This window comes from Malus sylvestris, chromosome 2 (genome assembly GCF_916048215.2).
Source record: "Malus sylvestris chromosome 2, drMalSylv7.2, whole genome shotgun sequence".
NCBI classification, from domain to species: domain Eukaryota; kingdom Viridiplantae; phylum Streptophyta; class Magnoliopsida; order Rosales; family Rosaceae; genus Malus; species Malus sylvestris.
The window spans coordinates 32,879,237-32,897,289 of record NC_062261.1 but is presented as its reverse complement, the minus strand read 5'-3'; the positions used below and the strand labels follow the sequence as shown (position 1 = coordinate 32,897,289).

Sequence of the window (18,053 nt, the reverse complement as noted above, 5' to 3'; positions counted from 1 at the left end):
GTTCGTCTTCCCCTTGCACCCGCACCCATCCTCGTACCCACCCTCTTCCCTCCTCTACACACCCCACTCCTTAAATCCACACCCATTCCTCCCATTTTCTCCGCGCCCATGTTCTCCACCCACGAAACTGGCCTAGCAAAGGGGGTTTCCCGATTCCACCTCACGAACCCGGCGATGGCGACGTAGACGAGATATGGGTTTTTTTTTTCTAGGTTGCAGGTAGGGGGAAGAAGATGAAGATGGGGGAGAAGAGAGGAGGAGGAGGGTGGGGGGAAGATGAATTGAGGGGTTTTTTTTTTTTTTTCTGGGTTGCAGGGGAAAGAAGATGAAGATGGGGGAGAAGAGAGGAGGAGGAGGAGGAGGAGGAGGAGGGGGGAGAAGACGAACTGAATGGTTTTTTTTTTTTTTTTTTTTTTCTGGGTTGCAGGGTAGGGGGTTGGGGAAGAAGATGAAGATGGATGAGGAGGAGGAGGAGGAGGAGGAGGAGGGGACGAACTGAAGTGTTTTTTTAATTTTTTTATTAATAATTAATTATTATTTTAACATTTAAAAAATATTATTATTATTTTTTTTTTTTTAATAATATTTTATTAAAATTTTAATAATATTTCAAGCAACGTCAGCATTTTAACAGAAAAATTGACAGACAACTGATGAAAGGTATGACATTGCAACAAATTCGAAGATAAGGTATGACATCGAAACTTTTTAAAGACGAGGTATGAAACTGTTAATAACCCAATAGTTGAGATAATTTTATGTAATTTATCCAAATATACGAGTTAAAATATTAATAACTTAAAAAATAAAATATAAAATATTCTATCACTTGTATCGTGTACCGTGTTTGGATCACAAAAAAAAATTCTCGAGTTCCAGACCGAAATGTTTTGTTATGAAAAGCCGAGCTGCTGGCGAGCGAACCAAAAAATTCCATCGGCTCCGGCGAAACAAGCAAACAGATGAATCAGGATCATCCAGCAGCAGTGAAGGTGAAAGTTGATATGAAGGTTAGTTACGTACTGATTCTGATTCTCTATGGGTTTCCTCGTGCAACATCCTAGATTATTTTCTGTTGTTGGGAGTCGGAGAATTTAAAGCGATAAGTTCAATTAATCACAAAGCAGAAAGCTTGACCAACAAATTTCAATCACAACTTGGTGTAAGTTGTGAAATTGATTAATGTAATTGCAGTAACCAGCTGAAATACTAGTTGTATAGCACTGAACTTGTACTTTAGGGATGATGTAACCATTGAGTTTATTGAATTTGATGGTATTGAATTGAAGTTATGCATGCAAGGTTCCAGCAACCCCAAGCCAGCGCTCCCCGCTATGCGATGGTTGGAAACATCTATCTTCCGCAGTCTTATCCTTACTTTGTAATGAGGCTGTTTCCACGACTTGAAGACGTTACCTTTCGGTCACAAAGGCGCAACATTTCTGTTGCGCCAAGAAAAATTTATGGAATGCGAACTACAAGAAAGTGTGTCAAAATGTGTGTCCCCCTTGATCTGAACCATATGTATGTGAACTTTAGTTGATGGATCTGTCAAATAAGCTTATTTGAGGGATGCCATTGTAGGTCTTACTCCACATTATATTTCAAACAATTCAACCGTTTTCTACCAACAATTACTCAAATCATAAACCATATGACTGTTTGGATTAAATGGTAGGCATTTTAGTGTTCCTTTGACCAAAGGAAAAACTCTCTGGGATTAATATAATTGGTTCTTTAGATAAAGATTACAGTCAGTTCTCTTCTTATTTTTTTTATGACGAATACCTCATTGTTTGTTGTTGCTTGACTACTCCTCCAATATTTTGTGGTGTATAATGAACCTAGAAGGGTTTTTAGTGTCTTCCCGGCTCTGCTTCTTCGGCCTCTTGTCTTGTACTCAAGTGTGTGTGTGTGTGTGTGTGTTACTTAGGAGTTAAAGAAAGTTTTGTTGGCTAAGTATAGCATACCCAGTTTAAGATATTTTGCAAGTGTTATATTATTTTAACTAATTTTTTTCTTACACATATTGCTTGTTATAAGTTTTAACGGAGGACTTGGCACAAAACCGAGCGCGTCTAGGATTCATACAGCCAACCCCACCTAATGGGAAAAGGCTTTGTTGTTGTTGTTGTTAGTAAATAATTCTTTTGGTAGTTTATATATCAAAAGAAGTAGAATGCCAGGATAATCCCAACAAAATTAGTAAGTCAAAGCCATCCTGTGAGATGGAACTTATCATCAAGATTCATAAAAAAAAATTTTGGCTTCATCAGAGATTGTACTTTCTGATTATACTGTGGATGATGATACAAGGGACAGGTGGTATGAGTTGGAGGCAAGTTACCTCGATAAACAGAACACATGCATAAATGCAGTCAAAGGGTGTGCCATTTGTGGCATCTAGGATGGATGAGACCGGAAAGCCAAGAGGTGATCGAGTCCTTCCTGGAGTTGAAGAGAAGATGAGCATACTTGTTATCTTCCAAATTTTACGCAAGAATAACATAGCATTATTCATGGCCTATAATGATCCTGAAGTTCAGATTGATTGGCTTAAGAAATTATGGAGCGAATGCGTCTAGTAGTCGTTCTCCTTTCGCTTTACCTATTGAATGACGTCTTCTCTAGTAATTTAGCATCGCTTGTGTTTCTTAAGAGTTGCATTAATTACGATGATAAGTCTTAGGTGTTTCTGTTGTCAAACTCAGATTGATGATGCAGCTGCAGTGTTGCTTGGGTCTGTTTTCTGATTCTCTTTTATAAGAAAAACCAAAGAAAAAGTATACTGTGTTCCACCTCTTGAGAGTGCCTTATATTTACAAATTATTAATATTCTTACAGCTATGCGGTCCATTAGAAATGATTGTGTCATGGTGAATACTGATGATGTACTTGTTTGGTATTTTTGAAGTTGGTAGACTTCAGCGGCGTGACGGGTAATTGCTAAGGTGGCTAGTATGCTGTTGGCTACACTGGGAACAGTCTCTTGATTATGCATTTGTATGGAAGCTAATGTTTTGTTTGTTAAAATTTCAGAAAGATATGCCTAGAACAGGTGAAGCCACTTCATCCAATCCCAGGGCTCCAAATGATGAGGACGTGGCTAGGGTTTTTCAAGCCATGAAGAAAATGGCTGAACCTGCGCTTGAAGGCACATCCGAAGTAAATCGGAGGCTGAAATTTTTGAAGGTTTTCATTAGTCTGTCACCCCCGCAGTATGCAGGAAATCCTGATGAACCGTTAGAAGGGGTGGAGTGGCTCAAAAGGATAAAGCAATGTTTTGATGTAAGTGATGTCCCCGAAGACTTAAAAGTTGGGTTTGCCACATACTGTCTTACTGGACCGGCTCGCTGCTGGTGGGAATTTGTGAAAAGGAGACGCGATGTTAAATCCATCACTTGGGCAGAATTTGAGGAGCTGTTTTTGAATAACTATTTTCCTGAGACTACTAGGCTGGCTAAATATGACGAATTTCTACGGTTAACCCAACAAAACATGACTATTGCTCAGTTGTCATCCAAGTTACTTGAGCTATCATGGTATGCACGACCTAATCTTGTGAGTTCAGATAAATATAAAGCATGGAAGTTTCTAAGGGCACTGAGGCCTTCCATAAGAACAAGGGTAGCTCAATTCAGTACTTATGATGACATTGTCGCAGCGGCGTTGAGAGTGGAACAATCTCTGGAGGACAGCGAGGAAGAGTCGTTTGAGGAAGCTTCTGGTGCAGGGGAAAAAAGGCCAAGAAAGCAGTACATTTGCCATCACTGTGGCGAGCCTGGTCATATTCGGCCTAAGTGCCCGGAATTAAACTCGCGTGCTTTTTGAAAGTTTTATCAAAGTCTCATCCTAACGATGGAAGGCAAAAATTGTTTCAACTCCAAGTTAATAGTGTATGGATAATAGTTTGTAGACTTTCGATATGCCTGGCTTTTGTATTGGTATGTATCTGTCCGTCTGACTTTTCTTCCTTTGGACCTTTGTGAATAGAGAATCTGTTTTGTAGAGGTTAAAGTGTTGCTAGTTGCCAATCAATGGAATCTATATATATATATAGAGGGTTTAAGATTAAGAGACACACATTTTTGACACACATTTTGATACCTATATTATAGGGTTTAAGATTCAGATACACACACTTTTGACACACATTTTGATACCTATATTGTATGGCTCATTTTGCAATGTATTTTAATGATTCGAACCGTCGATATTTTAGTACATCATTCGTAGATGGTTCTAATGAGGAAAGGGGATCGTATAACTTGTAAGGATTGCAAAGTTATACCAGGAGAGAGCGTGGCTAATCAACATCGCTTGTTGGTGATGGATGTACATATCAAAAGAGTGAGAAAAAAGAACAAGACTTGGAAGTGCCTAAGGACTAGATGGTGGAATCTAAAAGAAGAAAAACAAGCCATTTTCAAAGAGAAAGTAATCACCCAGTGTGTGTGGGGTAGAGAGGGGGAAGCTAACCAAATGTGGGATTCCATGGCTAGTTGTATCCGAAAAGTAGCAAAAGAGGTATTAGGAGAGTCCAAGGGCTTTGCCCCACACCAAAAGGAATCTTGGTGGTGGAATGAGGAGGTAAAAACAAAGGTGAAGGCTAAGAAGGAATGTTGTAAAGCCTTATACAAGGATAGGACCGATGAAAATGGTGAAAGGTATAGAAAAGCGAAGCAAGAGGCGAAGAAAGCTGTGAGAGAAGCTAAGTTAGCGGCTTATGACGATATGTATAAGCGACTAGATACCAAAGAAGGAGAGTTGGATATCTATAAACTAGCTAGAGCAAGGGAAAAGAAGACAGGGGACCTAAACCAAGTGAGGTGCATCAAGGATGAGGATGGAAAGGTTCTTGCTACAGAGAACGCGGTTAAAGACAGATGGAAAGGTTATTTTCATAATCTTTTCAATGAAGGACATGAAAGGAGTGCTTCTTTAGGGGAGTTGAGTAACTCAGAAGAGTGTAGAAACTACTCTTTTTATCGTAGAATCCGGAAGGAAGAAGTGGTTGTAGCTTTGAAGAAGATGAAGCATAGAAAAGCGTAGGCCCAGACGATATACCAATCGAAGTGTGGAAAGTTTTGGGAGAGACAGGTATAACATGGCTCACTGACATTTTCAATAGGATTTTGAAAACGAAGAAGATGCCAAATGAGTGGCGAACGAGCACTTTGGTGCCTATCTACAAGAATAAGGGCGACGTACAAAATTGCATGAACTATAGGGGTATTAAGCTAATGAGTCATACAATGAAGCTCTGGGAGAGAGTCATTGAGCATAGATTGAGGCAAGAGACACGGGTTTCGGACAACCAATTCGGGTTCATGCCAGGGCGCTCAACCATTGAGGCAATCTATCTCTTACGAAGATTGATGGAAAGATATAGAAATGGGAAAAAGGATTTACACATGGTCTTTATAGATTTGGAAAAAGCGTATGATAGGGTCCCAAGAGACATTCTTTGGAGGATTTTAGAGAAGAAAGGAGTACGAGTAGCATATATCCAAGCTATAAAGGATATGTATGAAGAAGCAAAGACTGCCGTAAGAACTCATGAAGGACAAATCGAAAGCTTTCCCATAACTGTAGGATTACATCAAGGCTCATCCTTAAGTCCTTACCTTTTTGCGTTGGTAATGGATGAGTTAACAGGACATATTCAAGATGATATTCCTTGGTGTATGCTTTTCGCAGACGATATAGTGTTGATAGATGAAACTCAGGAAAGGGTAAATGCAAAGCTTAACCTTTGGAGAGAAGTGTTGGAATCTAAAGGTCTTCGCCTAAGCCGATCAAAGACAGAATATATGGAGTGCAAGTTCAGTGCAAATGGAGGCCAAAACGAGTTAGGGGTGAGGATCAGAGATCAAGAAATACCAAAGAGCGACCGTTTTCGTTACCTAGGATCTATCTTGCAAAAGAACGGAGAATTAGATGGAGATCTCAACCATAGAATACAAGCTGGATGGATGAAGTGGAAGAGTGCATCCAGCGTGTTGTGTGACCGCCGTATGCCACTGAAGCTCAAGGGAAAATTTTATAGGACGGCAATAAGGCCGGCGATGCTGTATAGCACAGAATGTTGGGCGGTGAAGTATCAACACGTACACAAAATGGGTGTAACGGAGATAAGGATGCTTCGTCGGATGTGTGGGCACACGAGAAAGGATAAGATTAGGAATGAGGATATCCGAGGTAAAGTAGGAGTAGCTGAAATTGAAGGAAAGATGAGAGAAAATCGGTTACGATGGTTTGGACATGTGCAAAGAAGGCCTACTGACGCTCCGATTAGAAGATGCGACTATGGGATAGAGGTTCAGGGCCGAAGGGGTAGATGAAGACCTAGGAAAATTTTGGAAGAGACCCTAAGAAAGGACTTAGAGTACTTGGATCTAACGGAGGACATGACACAGGACAGAACACAATGGCGTTCTAAGATTCATATAGCCGATCCCACTCAGTGACTTGGATTTTCCAAGTCTCCAACCGAGAAGTTTTCCTCACTCGGGAAATTAAGGGAACACTACCTCAACCTACATGCTCCACTCACAAAGCTTCAACATGCAAGCTTCAACAAAAGAAAATTCAAAGAACTTAGCGAAGAAGGCTTTGGTGTATTTAACACAATACGTTGAAATGAAGGAAAACTTATTTATTGATATCCCCGATAAGTTACAAATATGTACATATACATGAGTCAAAATAAACAAACAAGAGGGAGCCTTCACAAAGGTTGTTTAGGAGAAGTCTCAGCAGTCGGTAGAGCCCCAGAAAGAGAAGGCACCGGAGGGGGATCATTCAGAGCCTCAGTACTGGACAGAACCCTAGAAGGATGAGGCATCAGAGGTAGGGCTGGGTTCGGTTTGAAACCGTTCGGTTTTTTGCTAAAACCGAAACCGAACCGAAATTTCGGTTCGGTTCGGTTCGGTTCAATTTTTTTTCGGTTCGGTTTTTTTTCGGTTCGGTTTTTTTCGGTTCGGTTTCGGTCCGGTTCGGTTATTTTTTATTTTTTATTTTTTTTATAAAATGTAAACTTTCATTAAACTTACATACATATCAAAAGCCCACAACTAAACACAAACAAAAAAATGGGCCAGCACAACAACCCAACCCAAGGGTTGAGCCCGAAAAAGAAAGAAAAAAACTGAAAGCCTAGCTGCCTAGCTGCTTAGTTCCCTTGCTGCCTTCGAATCACGATTTCCTGCCTTTGACGACCCCTGAGCACAAACAAACATAATTTTCCTTCAGCTTATGAATTAACAATCACAAATTTTGCACCTTTATGACAATAAAAACATTATTTCCAGTGTTCAAACAGACTGAAACATATAATAGAACCAACCAACAAAGCATGTAGGTCCACATGAGAGATTCATAAAGTAAATGATAAAACTAAAAACATGGGATGGGCATACCAAAATAAATTTTTATTGGGTGCTGAAAGGAAACTTACTGAAGTCCTCTGCTAATTTAGACCACCATTTGCCTCAATGTATATATAACCATTTGACTCAGCCAAACCTACAACGCCGGAACAAAACCAAAGTCATTCTTGGTAACAATATAATTGTAGATGTTGATTGCTTCGGCCTTGCACCTGTCCTTGGCCCCTTGCCCCATGTTTGCTATCACTGCAATTTGAGTTGCGTCTCCGGTTCCTGCACTTCCACATTGTTGACAAAGGTATGCTAAGATACAGACTAGATGGGCACAATTCTTCGTTTGTAGATTACCGAACATTTGACTGTCAAACAGTCTTGCATACTGGAACGTCCGTCTCTTTTTGTCTTCTTCCTCCGACCCTATATATGATTCAATTATAATTCTTAGCTCGTCAAGAATACTCTTTTTATGCATGGATGTATGTAAGGCTTTCATCAAATTAGTCGGTTGACACTGAAGACCTGTTACAGCTCTGTAGAACAAATCGACAACGTGCATTCCAGTGTATGCAAGATGCCCTGCAAAGAGCATTGTAACCATCCCTCGACCCTCTTCAAGGTCTCCTATGGAGTACAGAATGGATCCCAGGGTGTCCTTGAACAAGCGAGTTTCGAAAAAATAAATGTAGATCTTTTTAATACAAAACCAGGAAAGCAAATGAAATACCTCAGCCCTAGTGTCGGTATCTGCAAGCCGTTGCTTTATGTCTCTTGCTATCGAAAAGAAAACTTGCTCCACATTAAGATTCGTCTTTGCACTCTGCGTTACACAATATCTTCAGTAAACGGAAACACTTATTATTCAACTAGTTTCCGGTAGAGTTGGGGGTTGCGGTAGACGGAGCCGGGGGCGAGACGACGTGAGATGACGGGAACGACCTCGAAAGAGGCACGCAGCAGAGATCGAATCAGTAATCCAAATAACAATTGAAACAAATATCCAAATACACAAATCCAAAAACCAAATGCAAAAAAGGGATTATAATTGTCAGATCCAAACAAAAATCAATAAATCATCGAAATCAAAAGCCAAAAAATAAAAGGAAAAACAAGGTTCAGTGAAGGGAGAGAAGATGAAATTACCCTGCTTGTGACCGGCGCCTTTCTCGACGAGTCGACGGTATGGCACTGATCGCACTTGGTCTTGAAGATTTTCTCACAGAGAGTGATTGAAGTTGAAGACCGAGAGAGAGGGTTACTGGGTTAAAGGGTGTTGCGGCGGCTGTGGCTGCCTAGGGTTAAAGAATTTAACACGAGAGAGAGAAGAGAAGAATGAAAAAAGATAAAAGGTGTGGCTGCTGTGGCTGGCTAGGGTTAAAAGGGTATTGTAGATTTCTCAAAAAAAATTAAAAAAATTCTCTAAAATCCTGGAGGCATGAGGGTTCGAACCCATGCCCTGCAGTTTGAAAAGGATCACAGAAACCAACTTGGCAACAGGTTATGTTTTGTTATGATTGTATGACTAAACTATTTATAATATTGAAAAAAAAAAATTAAATATTTATATCGGTTCGGTTTCCAAACCTCAAAAACCGAAACCGAACTGACCAGATTCGATTCGGTTCGGTTTGACAGTTTCGGTTCGGTTTTTTTCGGCCTCGGTCCGGTTTGGTTTTCGGTTTTTTTCGGTTTTCGGTTTTTTGAACCCACCCCTAATCAGAGGTTGATCATTTGGAGCTTCATTACGCGGTACAGCCCCAGAAGACGAAGGCAATAAATGCCTTTGGAACAAACCCACAAATCTCTGATGATCAAGTAAAACCTGACCATCAGATTTCTTCATATGGTCAAGCTTCCTCTTCATGTTTGTAGCATAGTCATGAGCGAGCCGGTGCAACTGTTCATTCTCATGCTTGAGCCCTCTAATCTCCTGTTTGAGACTCATCACTTCAGCCGCCAATGATTCAACTTGGCGGGTTCGAGCAAATAGGCGTTGGGCCATATTAGACACAGAACCTGCACACTGAACACTGAGAGCCAGAGAATCCTTAACAGCCAACTCATTAGACCGTTTGGAAAGTAGTCTGTTATCTTTGGGAGTGAGAAGGTTCCTGGCCACTACCGCAGCGGTCATATCATTCTTCATCACGGAATCCCCAACGGTAAGAGGACCAGTAGGGGAGACGAAGGATGGGCGCCATATGTTGTCTGGAGAAGGCGGGGCTGCCTCTTCAACAAGGTTCAAGTCAAAACGACGGTCGGAGGGGCCAGACATTTTCAAAGGTGTTGAAGAGAGAAGAGGTCGGACAAATCAAGATCTTAGAAGTGCAAGAATGAAACTTTTACTGGTGGAGATTCAAGTGTGCTTTGGAACTTAATGCCAGCCCCTATAAAAAATCTGCACTCGACGAAGCTTCAAAAATCGAAGAGGCGCCTGCTCAGAAATTGAAGAGGCGTTTACTTTCTCAAAAGCTGGGCTGCTCAGAGACCACGAGGGTCGATCTCAGAAATCGAAGAGGCGTTTGCTTTCTCAAAAGCTGGGATGCTCAAAGACCACGAAGGCCGATCTCAGAAATCAAAGAGGCTTGCTTTCTCAAAAGCTGGCCTGCTCAGAGACCACGAAGGCCGATCTCAGAAATCGCAGAGGCACATACTTTTCCAGCCTTGTCAGCACCTGTCACACGCACACTCAGCTTTGCGGAAATTATGGGCATTCTGTCGAAGATTTCTAGGGAAGTAGAAAGCACATGAATCGTATTGTTCAATCAACCACTTCCCACACGCAACAGTAGCTCATGGGTACCACAGATAACTTTGCCAAAGTTATCTGACAAAGTTGAGACACGTGAAGCTTGCAGCTCCTACTACATCGATCTGACCAAGAAGGGTAAAAGAATAGCAAAGAAACAACACTAAAAAAGTTTAGACACATAAATTTTGAAGGTCTAGCTACCATATTATTACCCACAAGGGTAAAAGAACAGTACCACTGCTGGATAATTGGAAGGTCCCGGTGTGTCAACCTCTGTACTTCGTGGCAAGGTAGACTAGCAAACATGCCCAACTTTTACTCACATTCGAGAAAACACTCCCAACAAGATTGCTTGCTCCAAAATCGAAGAGGCACCGCCTTCCGAATCTCGAGAGCCAGACTCCCAACATGATTACTTTCTCAAAAATCGAAGAGAGGGTAAAGGAACAGTACCACTGCTGGATAATTGGAAAGTCCCTGTGTGTGAACCTCTGTGCTTTGTGGCAAGGTAGACTAGCAAACATGCCCAACCTTTACTCACATTCGAGAAAACACTCCCAACAAGATTGCTTGCTCCAAAATCGAAGAGGCACCGCCCTCCGAATCTCGAGAGCCAGACTCCCAACATGATTACTTTCTCAAAAATCGAAGAGAGGGTAAAGGAACAGTACCACTGCTGGATAATTGGAAAGTCCCTGTGTCAACCTCTGTGCTTCGTGGCAATGTAGACTAGCAAACATGCCCAACCTTTACTCACATTCGAGAAAACACTCCCAACAAGATTGCTTGCTCCAAAATCGAAAAGGCACCGCCCTCCGAATCTCGAGAGCCAGACTCCCAACATGATTACTTTCTCAAAAATCGAAGAGACACCGCTCTTCGAATCTCGAGAGCCAGACCCCCAGCAAGATTGCTTTCTCAAAAATCGAAGAGGCATCGTTCTCCAAATCTCGAGAGCCAGATCCCCGACATGATTGCTTGTTCGAAAACCGAAGAGGCACCACTTTCCCAACTTCAAGAGCTGGATCTCCTTGGATAAAGCTTGTCTGTAATCTTCACACGCAACATCAGCTTTCCAGATACCACAGACCACTTTTTCAAAGTGCTCTGACAGAGTTAAAACATGTGAAGCTGGCAGCTCCCACTACCGTGCTATGACCAAGCAGGGTAAAGGAATAGCATTATTACTTGATGTTAGGGAGACTCATATATATGTCGACCTCCATCCCCAACGGACAGGCAGACCTGCAAAAATGCTCAACCCTTCCTCTTATCTGAGAGGGCACTCCCAACGAAGCCTTTCGAAATATTCAGCTTTCTTTCCCCCCGATAATACCTCTGCAAACAAGCTATACTAGAGCAGGAATATCTCATATCATCAGGGTTAAAAGCAAGAGTATCCCATATCATGCTTTTTCCCTGTCTTTTCCTTTGGCCTTGTTCTTACCTGCAAGACAAGGAGAAAGAGAGCAATCAGTCAGCACTTGGAATCAAGCTTCCAGCCAGGAACTGACTGCCTGGAACCCCTTACCTGAGTACTTACCTGGCATTGCTCTCGAGTACTCATCTTCAACATCTTATGTTTCCAGGGAAGATACCGCATCTGCCGGAGGAACAGATAGGGCAAGTGAGAAGGATACAAATAAGCATGTGGAGACAAGCGTAACAGCACACGTGCCGATATATCCACTACTCTGTCAAAAGCAAAAGTATCCCATATCAGCAGGGTCGAACGTACTCTAGATTTGATGGACTTGTTTTGACCCTCAAATTCTTCAGTCGGCCTTATACTCTGGAGGAAACCAGAAAACCCTGCAGCCCAGTTCAAGAATAAGCCTGTGGAAAGTTACTTCTTCAAAAGCAAAAGTATCCCATATCATCTCTTCTCATTTTTCTTCTCTTTATCCTTCATGTTGCCTGCAAGATAGGGAGAATGTGAACATTCAGCCGGAGCTCTGATTGCTTACCTTGTCTGTCACCTCTTTCAGCAGATCCCCTAGCTCGGCGACTTGGGGGACTCCTACTACATGGTTTGTATCGCGCTTGACCAAGCCTGAAACTACAAGTAAGCTTCAAGTGAAATTGATACATTACCTTGTGCATCTCTACCAGTTAAAGATACCACCCCTGGATGGAGGAAGAGTACCTCTAGAGAAGATGCCACATCTACCTATGAGACATATAAGGCAAGTCAAGACGATACCACACTCCGGTACTTAGAAGTTTCGTGATTACGAGATCATTCTCCCACAATATTTCCTAATGTCATTTGTACTAAATCATTCACTTGTACTCACTAAAGGAGAGCTTGAACCTATGTACTTGTGTAAACCCTTCACAATTAATGAGAACTCCTCTATTCCGTGGACGTAGCCAATCTGGGTGAACCATGTACATCTTGTGTTTGCTTTCCTATCTCTATCCATTTATATACTTATCCACACTAATGACCGGAGCAATCTAGCGAAGATCACAAAAAGCGACCGTTTTCGCTACCTAGGATCTATCTTGCAAGAGAACGGAGAATTAGATGGAGATCTCAACTATAGAATACAAGCTGGATGGATGAAGTGTAAGAGTGCATCCGGCGTGTTGTGTGACCGTCGTAGGCCACTGAAGCTCAAGGGAAAATTTTATAGGACGGCAATAAGGCCAGCGATGTTGTATGACACATAATGTTGGGCGGTGAAGCATCAACACGTACACAAAATGGGTGTAGCGGAGATGAGATGCTTCGTGGGATGTGTGGGCACACGAGAAAGGATAAGATTGGGAATGAGGATATCCGAGGTAAAGTAGGAGTAGTCGAAATTGAAGGAAATATGAGAGAAAATCGGTTCCGGTGGTTTGGACATGTGCAAAGAAGGCCTACTGACGCTCCGGTTCGAAAATGTGACTACGGGACAGAGGTTCAGGGCCGAAGGGGTAGAGGAAGACCTAGGAAAACTTTGGAAGAGACCCTAAGAAAAGACTTGAGTACTTGGATCTAACAGAGGACATGACACAAAACCGAGCGCAATGGCGTTCTAGGATTCATATAGCCGACCCCACTTAGTGGGAAAAGGCTTTGTTGTTGTTGTTGTTGTTGTATTCGTAGATGGTTCTAACAAAAAATTAGACATTCAAAACTGTTAAGACATTTGTTTGTAGGGAAGAAAATAGATGAATATGGTTCTACTAAGAAACACTAAATTTGTTCCAAAGGTCATATAGTTTTGAATTTGGGTGATTTTTGGTAGACAATTATCTTTGAGGTATGGTGTAAAAGATAGACAGTTAAATTGTTGAAATATATTATGAAGTAGACCTCACAAAAATGTATGTCTAAAGCATGTGTCTCCGAATCTTATTTATATTCCCTTTATGCAAAGGGATTCTCATTTTTTTTTTCAAAAAATGGGGATTAGATGTAGGGTCCACTCCATATCGAACTTCAACGATCTAAACTATCTATTTTGTAAGTCTCGATTCATAGATCATTTTTGAAAAAAATCAATTCAATCTGAAACTATTGGTCTATTTAATTATCAAGATAAAATTTCATTGTTTCTTATATAACAATATTCGTTAATTTTTTTTAATACAATTAGATATCTTAAATATTTCTTATTTGGTTAATATTTTGTAAGGATGATCTATGAGGTGTAACTTGAAAAATAGACGGTTCGGATTGTTACAGTTCAATGTGGTGTGGACCCCACAAATAATCTCTATTTTTATAAATAAAAAAAGGGTAAATTGCATAATACCCCATCAAGTTTGAGGTCTATTACAATCACATACAACATCTTTAAAACATTTCACTTTCATACCTCACGTACTATTTTATTTCAAAATAATACCTCCGTTAGATTTTCCATCTATTGGTCTGTTAAATACTGACGTGGCTGCCACATTTGTGCTGATGTGGCTGCCATGTGGCAAAAAAATTAATTTTTTATACATTAAAACTATTATAATATTAACCCTATTAAAAAAAAACCAGAAAAACCCAAACCAAGAAATCTTTTCTCGAGTCTCTCTCGAATCTCTCTCTCGGACTCTCTCCCAGACAGTACACCCACACACGCACCCATCTACACGCCCACACCACCGACGACACACCACCACCACCGTGGACTCTCTCAGGTCACTTTTCTCTCTCATTCTGTCGGCTTTTCCGTACGACTTTTCCCTACGATCTATATACAAAAAAGAGCATAGAGTCAAGGGGAAGAGTTTTGTACCTTGGATTGGTCGTGGGATAGTCGAAGTCGGCTTTTCCGTACGACTTTTCCCCTCAACCACCTCCTCTCCTCCACTCTCTTCACCTCCCCTCCCATCCAAAAACCCACCCCTTCCCACCCCACCCCCACCTCCTTCGCAACCCCCGACCCAGAACTCCCATTCCGGGTCTGAGCTCTTCAACATCGACGATGATCGCAAATGAGTGCCGAGTAAATTATTATAATATTTTTAGTGTATAAAAAATTATTATTTTTTATAATAGACCTCAAACCTGATGGGGTATTATGTAATTTACCCTAAAAAAAAGGAACCATTTCATTAAAGGCTTCCTCTCTCTATACATAAATGTATAGTGGGTGGATCCGTGACACCACGTTTATAACACAATATTTGACACAAGTTTTGAACCATTGGATTAGTCTACTTTAAGGGCGCGTTTACTAATCCGTAATCAAATTGAGAGGAATTAGATTGAAGAGGAATTGGATTGAGGAGGAATTGAAATGAGGTGGAATCAAAATCAGATTCCTGTTGGAGTTGTTTACTAAAACTGTCTGGAATCGGAGTAGGAATGATGTTGAGTCCATATAAGTTGTTTACTAATTCACTTCAATTGAAATTAAAACTAGATTGATTACTAAATTGCCCTTACATAAATAAATTATTTTCATACTAATTAATTAAATTAAATTTATATAATAAAATTCATCAATATATAAATAGGTCCAGCTGCACATCCCCACATCTCCTTCTTTCCCACGCCTTCATCCTAAAGGTCTAGCTGCACTGCCCTCCACCCACCACCACTGCAGCTTCAATTCCAGGTGTTAGTCGTTCAATTGGCAGATGCGGCACCGAACAAGTTTCAAATTCGTTCTTCGCCAACGACAACCCATTCCACCAACTCAATCTTCGAAGCCCATCCTGGCACAAAATCATCCACAACCGGGATTGAGATGGTGAACGTGCAAGGGAGTCGGTAGACTGGGCAAAGAGAGTCACAGATACGAAGGGGGAGGTAGAAGATACGAGGGTAGTCTGGGTATAAAAGTTGGATTCCTGGAAGAGCCTTTTTTCTGGAATCCAAATACCACCTTCATCTAGGGGATCTGATTCCGGGAGATTTAGGGATCTAATTCCTGATTTTAAGTGGACCCCATCTTGTTTTTTATTTCGGAAATGCTAGTAAACAGCTTGAATGCCTGAAAAAGAATGCAATTCCGTTTCTTGCCATTCCGTTCCGGTTTCGTTTACACGCCATTAATGATTGAGCTGTAGTCTATAATTTTTTTGGCATAACTTTTTGTAAAAATAAAACATTTGAATTAAAAATCCGAAAGCTTTCTATTTATAACATCTTTTCCAAAAACAATCCACTTACTTTCCGACCTTTTCGTCTTCATCCTCTCCTACGAACTTTTCTTTTCGTATTCATCCGCTCTTATTTGATTGAAAAGAAATAAGAGAATGAAACTTATTCTGAAACTTGTCTCCAATGAAACTTTTCGTGTTCATCCGCTCTTATTTTTATTGTCCCACCTTTTTTCTTTCCATTCTCTTATTACTTCCTAAACCCCCTTTTTTTTTTTCCGCACAAAGCTTCGTACCCCATGGAACTCATCATCACTGCTATGGTGCTTTGATTATTCCTTCAATTTTCACACCTGTGTATATTATTTTGTAGCCATGGAAGTTATGTATGATTCTTCCTATACTGTTAATAAAACACCAAACTAACTTAGACTATAACTCTTTACTACCAAATCCGGTGAAAGTCTAAACTAGAGCAGACCATTAAGATGATGGACACGGAAAAAATGAGAATGAAACATAATTTAATGAAAATAACTAATGATAGATGAGGGAGAAAGAAAATTATAATTATAAAGTTTTATTTGCAAGCGACCCTTTACCACAGTGGTGGAAATGTGTTGAGTTCTTGCATGACGGTGTGGGTTCAAAACCGTCACTGCTAATCTAGCATCTAATCTAACAAAATTAATCGTTTGACAAAAAAAAAAAGGTTTTATTTATATTTATTATTCGAACTTCGGTGCAAAGGGTGGAGCACACTCTTGCCAACTTGACTAAACTTAGGTCTATAGAATCTCAATATTGTATTAAGGGAAAACTGTTGTTTGACCCAATGACAATCCTGGTCGTGAAATGGTTGCTTTAAGTAGTTTGGAATCTAATGAATCATACTCGTTGAGTTCTATTGAGTGATTCTGGAATCCTAGGCTTTTCTATAAGAACATACTATGGCTTGACCTCATCTTAAGTTACGTAGGCAGTCTAACAAAGAGGTCAAATGTAGCCATGAAATAAGGGATAAGTTATTGCGCTGTTGAACCATTTAGTTGTGTCTTTGGTCATGTCTGAGAGGCGAAGCATGATAGATCTTCAGGTACTTGGTGACATCTCAAATGTAGCCATGAAATAAAGGATAAGTTATTGCACTGTTGAACCATTTAGTTGTGTCTTTGGTCATGTCTGAGAGGCGAAGCATGATAGATCTTCAGGTACTTGGTGACATCATGTGTTGATCCTAGACGTATCTTGAAATCGAGGTGTGATAGAAGTCCCCTTCTAGAATTTGACCTTGCTCAGGAGATGTTTTGGTGCAATTTGTTTGTTTTTAGTTTTTAAGGCCCATTCAATGGTTTCTATTGTTTTGGCATTGTTGGCCACGCAAAAATTATAAGTGTTTGAATTGGTGACCATTTGAGTGACGTGTATATAATGAATTGAACTTTTTTGTTCGTTTCGTCGAATTTTATCATCAAGATTTTGATTGTGTGGACCTCATGAATCTTCCTATTCAACCTGAAAATTTTATTCATCATATGAAGATGCATAATGAGTTTTCATAATTGAAAAGAATTAGTGATATTTCAAAGGAATTGGTGAAGACCAAGAGGTGAGAAAACTACAAGTTAGTGCATACATTCCTTATATTGGGGTTTTGTGTTACCGGTTGCAACCGCTTCTGTCACATCCCGGCCCGGGCCCCCACCACATCCCGGGCTTGACTCTATTGTAGCACGATATTGTCCGCTTTGGGACCCGACCACGCCCTCATGGTTTTGTTTCTGGGAACTCACACGAGAACTTCCCAGTGAGTCACCCATCATGAGATTTCTATGGTACGAACTCGCTTAACTTCAGAGTTCCGATGGAACCCGAAGCCAGTGAGCTCCCAAAAGGCCTCGTGCTAGGTAGAGATGAGAATATACATATAAGGCTTACATGATCCACTCCCTTGGGCGATGTGGGATGTTACAATCCATCCCCCTTAGGGGCCCGACGTCCTCGTGGCACACTTCCGGCTAGGAATTGGCTCTGATACCAAATTGTCACATCCCGACCCGAGCACCCACCACATCCCGGGCTCAACTTCGCTGTAGCACGATATTATCCGCTTTGGGCCCCGACCACGCCCTCATGGTTTTGTTTCTGGGAACTCACACGAGAACTTCCTAGTGGGTCACCCATCATGGGATTGCTCTCGCTCGAACTCGCTTAACTTCAGAGTTCCGATAGAAACTGAAGCCAGTGAGCTCTCAAAAGGCCTCGTGCTAGGTAGAGATGGGAATATACATATAAGGCTTACAGGATCCACTCACCTGGACGATGTGGGATGTTACAGCTTCGGTGGAGAGAGCGTTTGCTGCTATGAAAATTGT

At 41.0% G+C, this 18,053-nt stretch overlaps 2 protein-coding genes and 1 long non-coding RNA gene across 5 annotated transcripts in view; 2 read left to right on the top strand and 1 right to left on the bottom strand.

Annotated features, from left to right (window-relative positions):
- LOC126609638 (uncharacterized) overlaps nt 1–18,053 on the top strand; it is a 35,027-nt gene that overhangs the window by 5,552 nt on the left and 11,422 nt on the right. The window lies entirely within an intron of this gene.
- Nucleotides 825–4,008, top strand: LOC126609667 (uncharacterized). Of its 2 annotated transcripts, XR_007618231.1 has the most exons (3): nt 825–1,010; nt 2,915–2,958; nt 3,040–3,188. XR_007618231.1 is itself a non-coding variant. In XM_050277542.1 (2 exons), the coding sequence occupies exons 1-2, from the start codon at nt 963–965 to the stop codon at nt 3,829–3,831; spliced, it is 840 nt and encodes a 279-aa protein (XP_050133499.1). In that variant the 5' UTR covers nt 829–962; the 3' UTR covers nt 3,832–4,008. The 2 variants fall into 2 exon arrangements, 1 of the variants encoding a protein (XP_050133499.1); XM_050277542.1 differs by lacking the exon at nt 2,915–2,958 and having other exon boundaries at nt 829–1,010; nt 3,040–4,008.
- On the bottom strand, nt 7,027–8,288 carry LOC126609703 (uncharacterized). Of its 2 annotated transcripts, XR_007618237.1 has the most exons (4): nt 8,116–8,287; nt 7,604–8,043; nt 7,460–7,527; nt 7,027–7,223 (listed from the first exon to the last, which is right to left on the bottom strand). It is a non-coding gene; the product is annotated as an uncharacterized LOC126609703 (long non-coding RNA). The 2 variants fall into 2 exon arrangements; XR_007618236.1 differs by having other exon boundaries at nt 7,460–8,043; nt 8,116–8,288.

Coding starts and splice junctions, on each gene's coding strand:
- LOC126609667 (XM_050277542.1), top strand. CDS start 963: ATGAATCAGGATCATCCAGCAGCAGTGAAGGTGAAAGTTGATATGAAG. Junction 1,011..3,039: donor AGGTGAAAGTTGATATGAAG/GTTAGTTACGTA, acceptor TTAAAATTTCAG/AAAGATATGCCTAGAACAGG.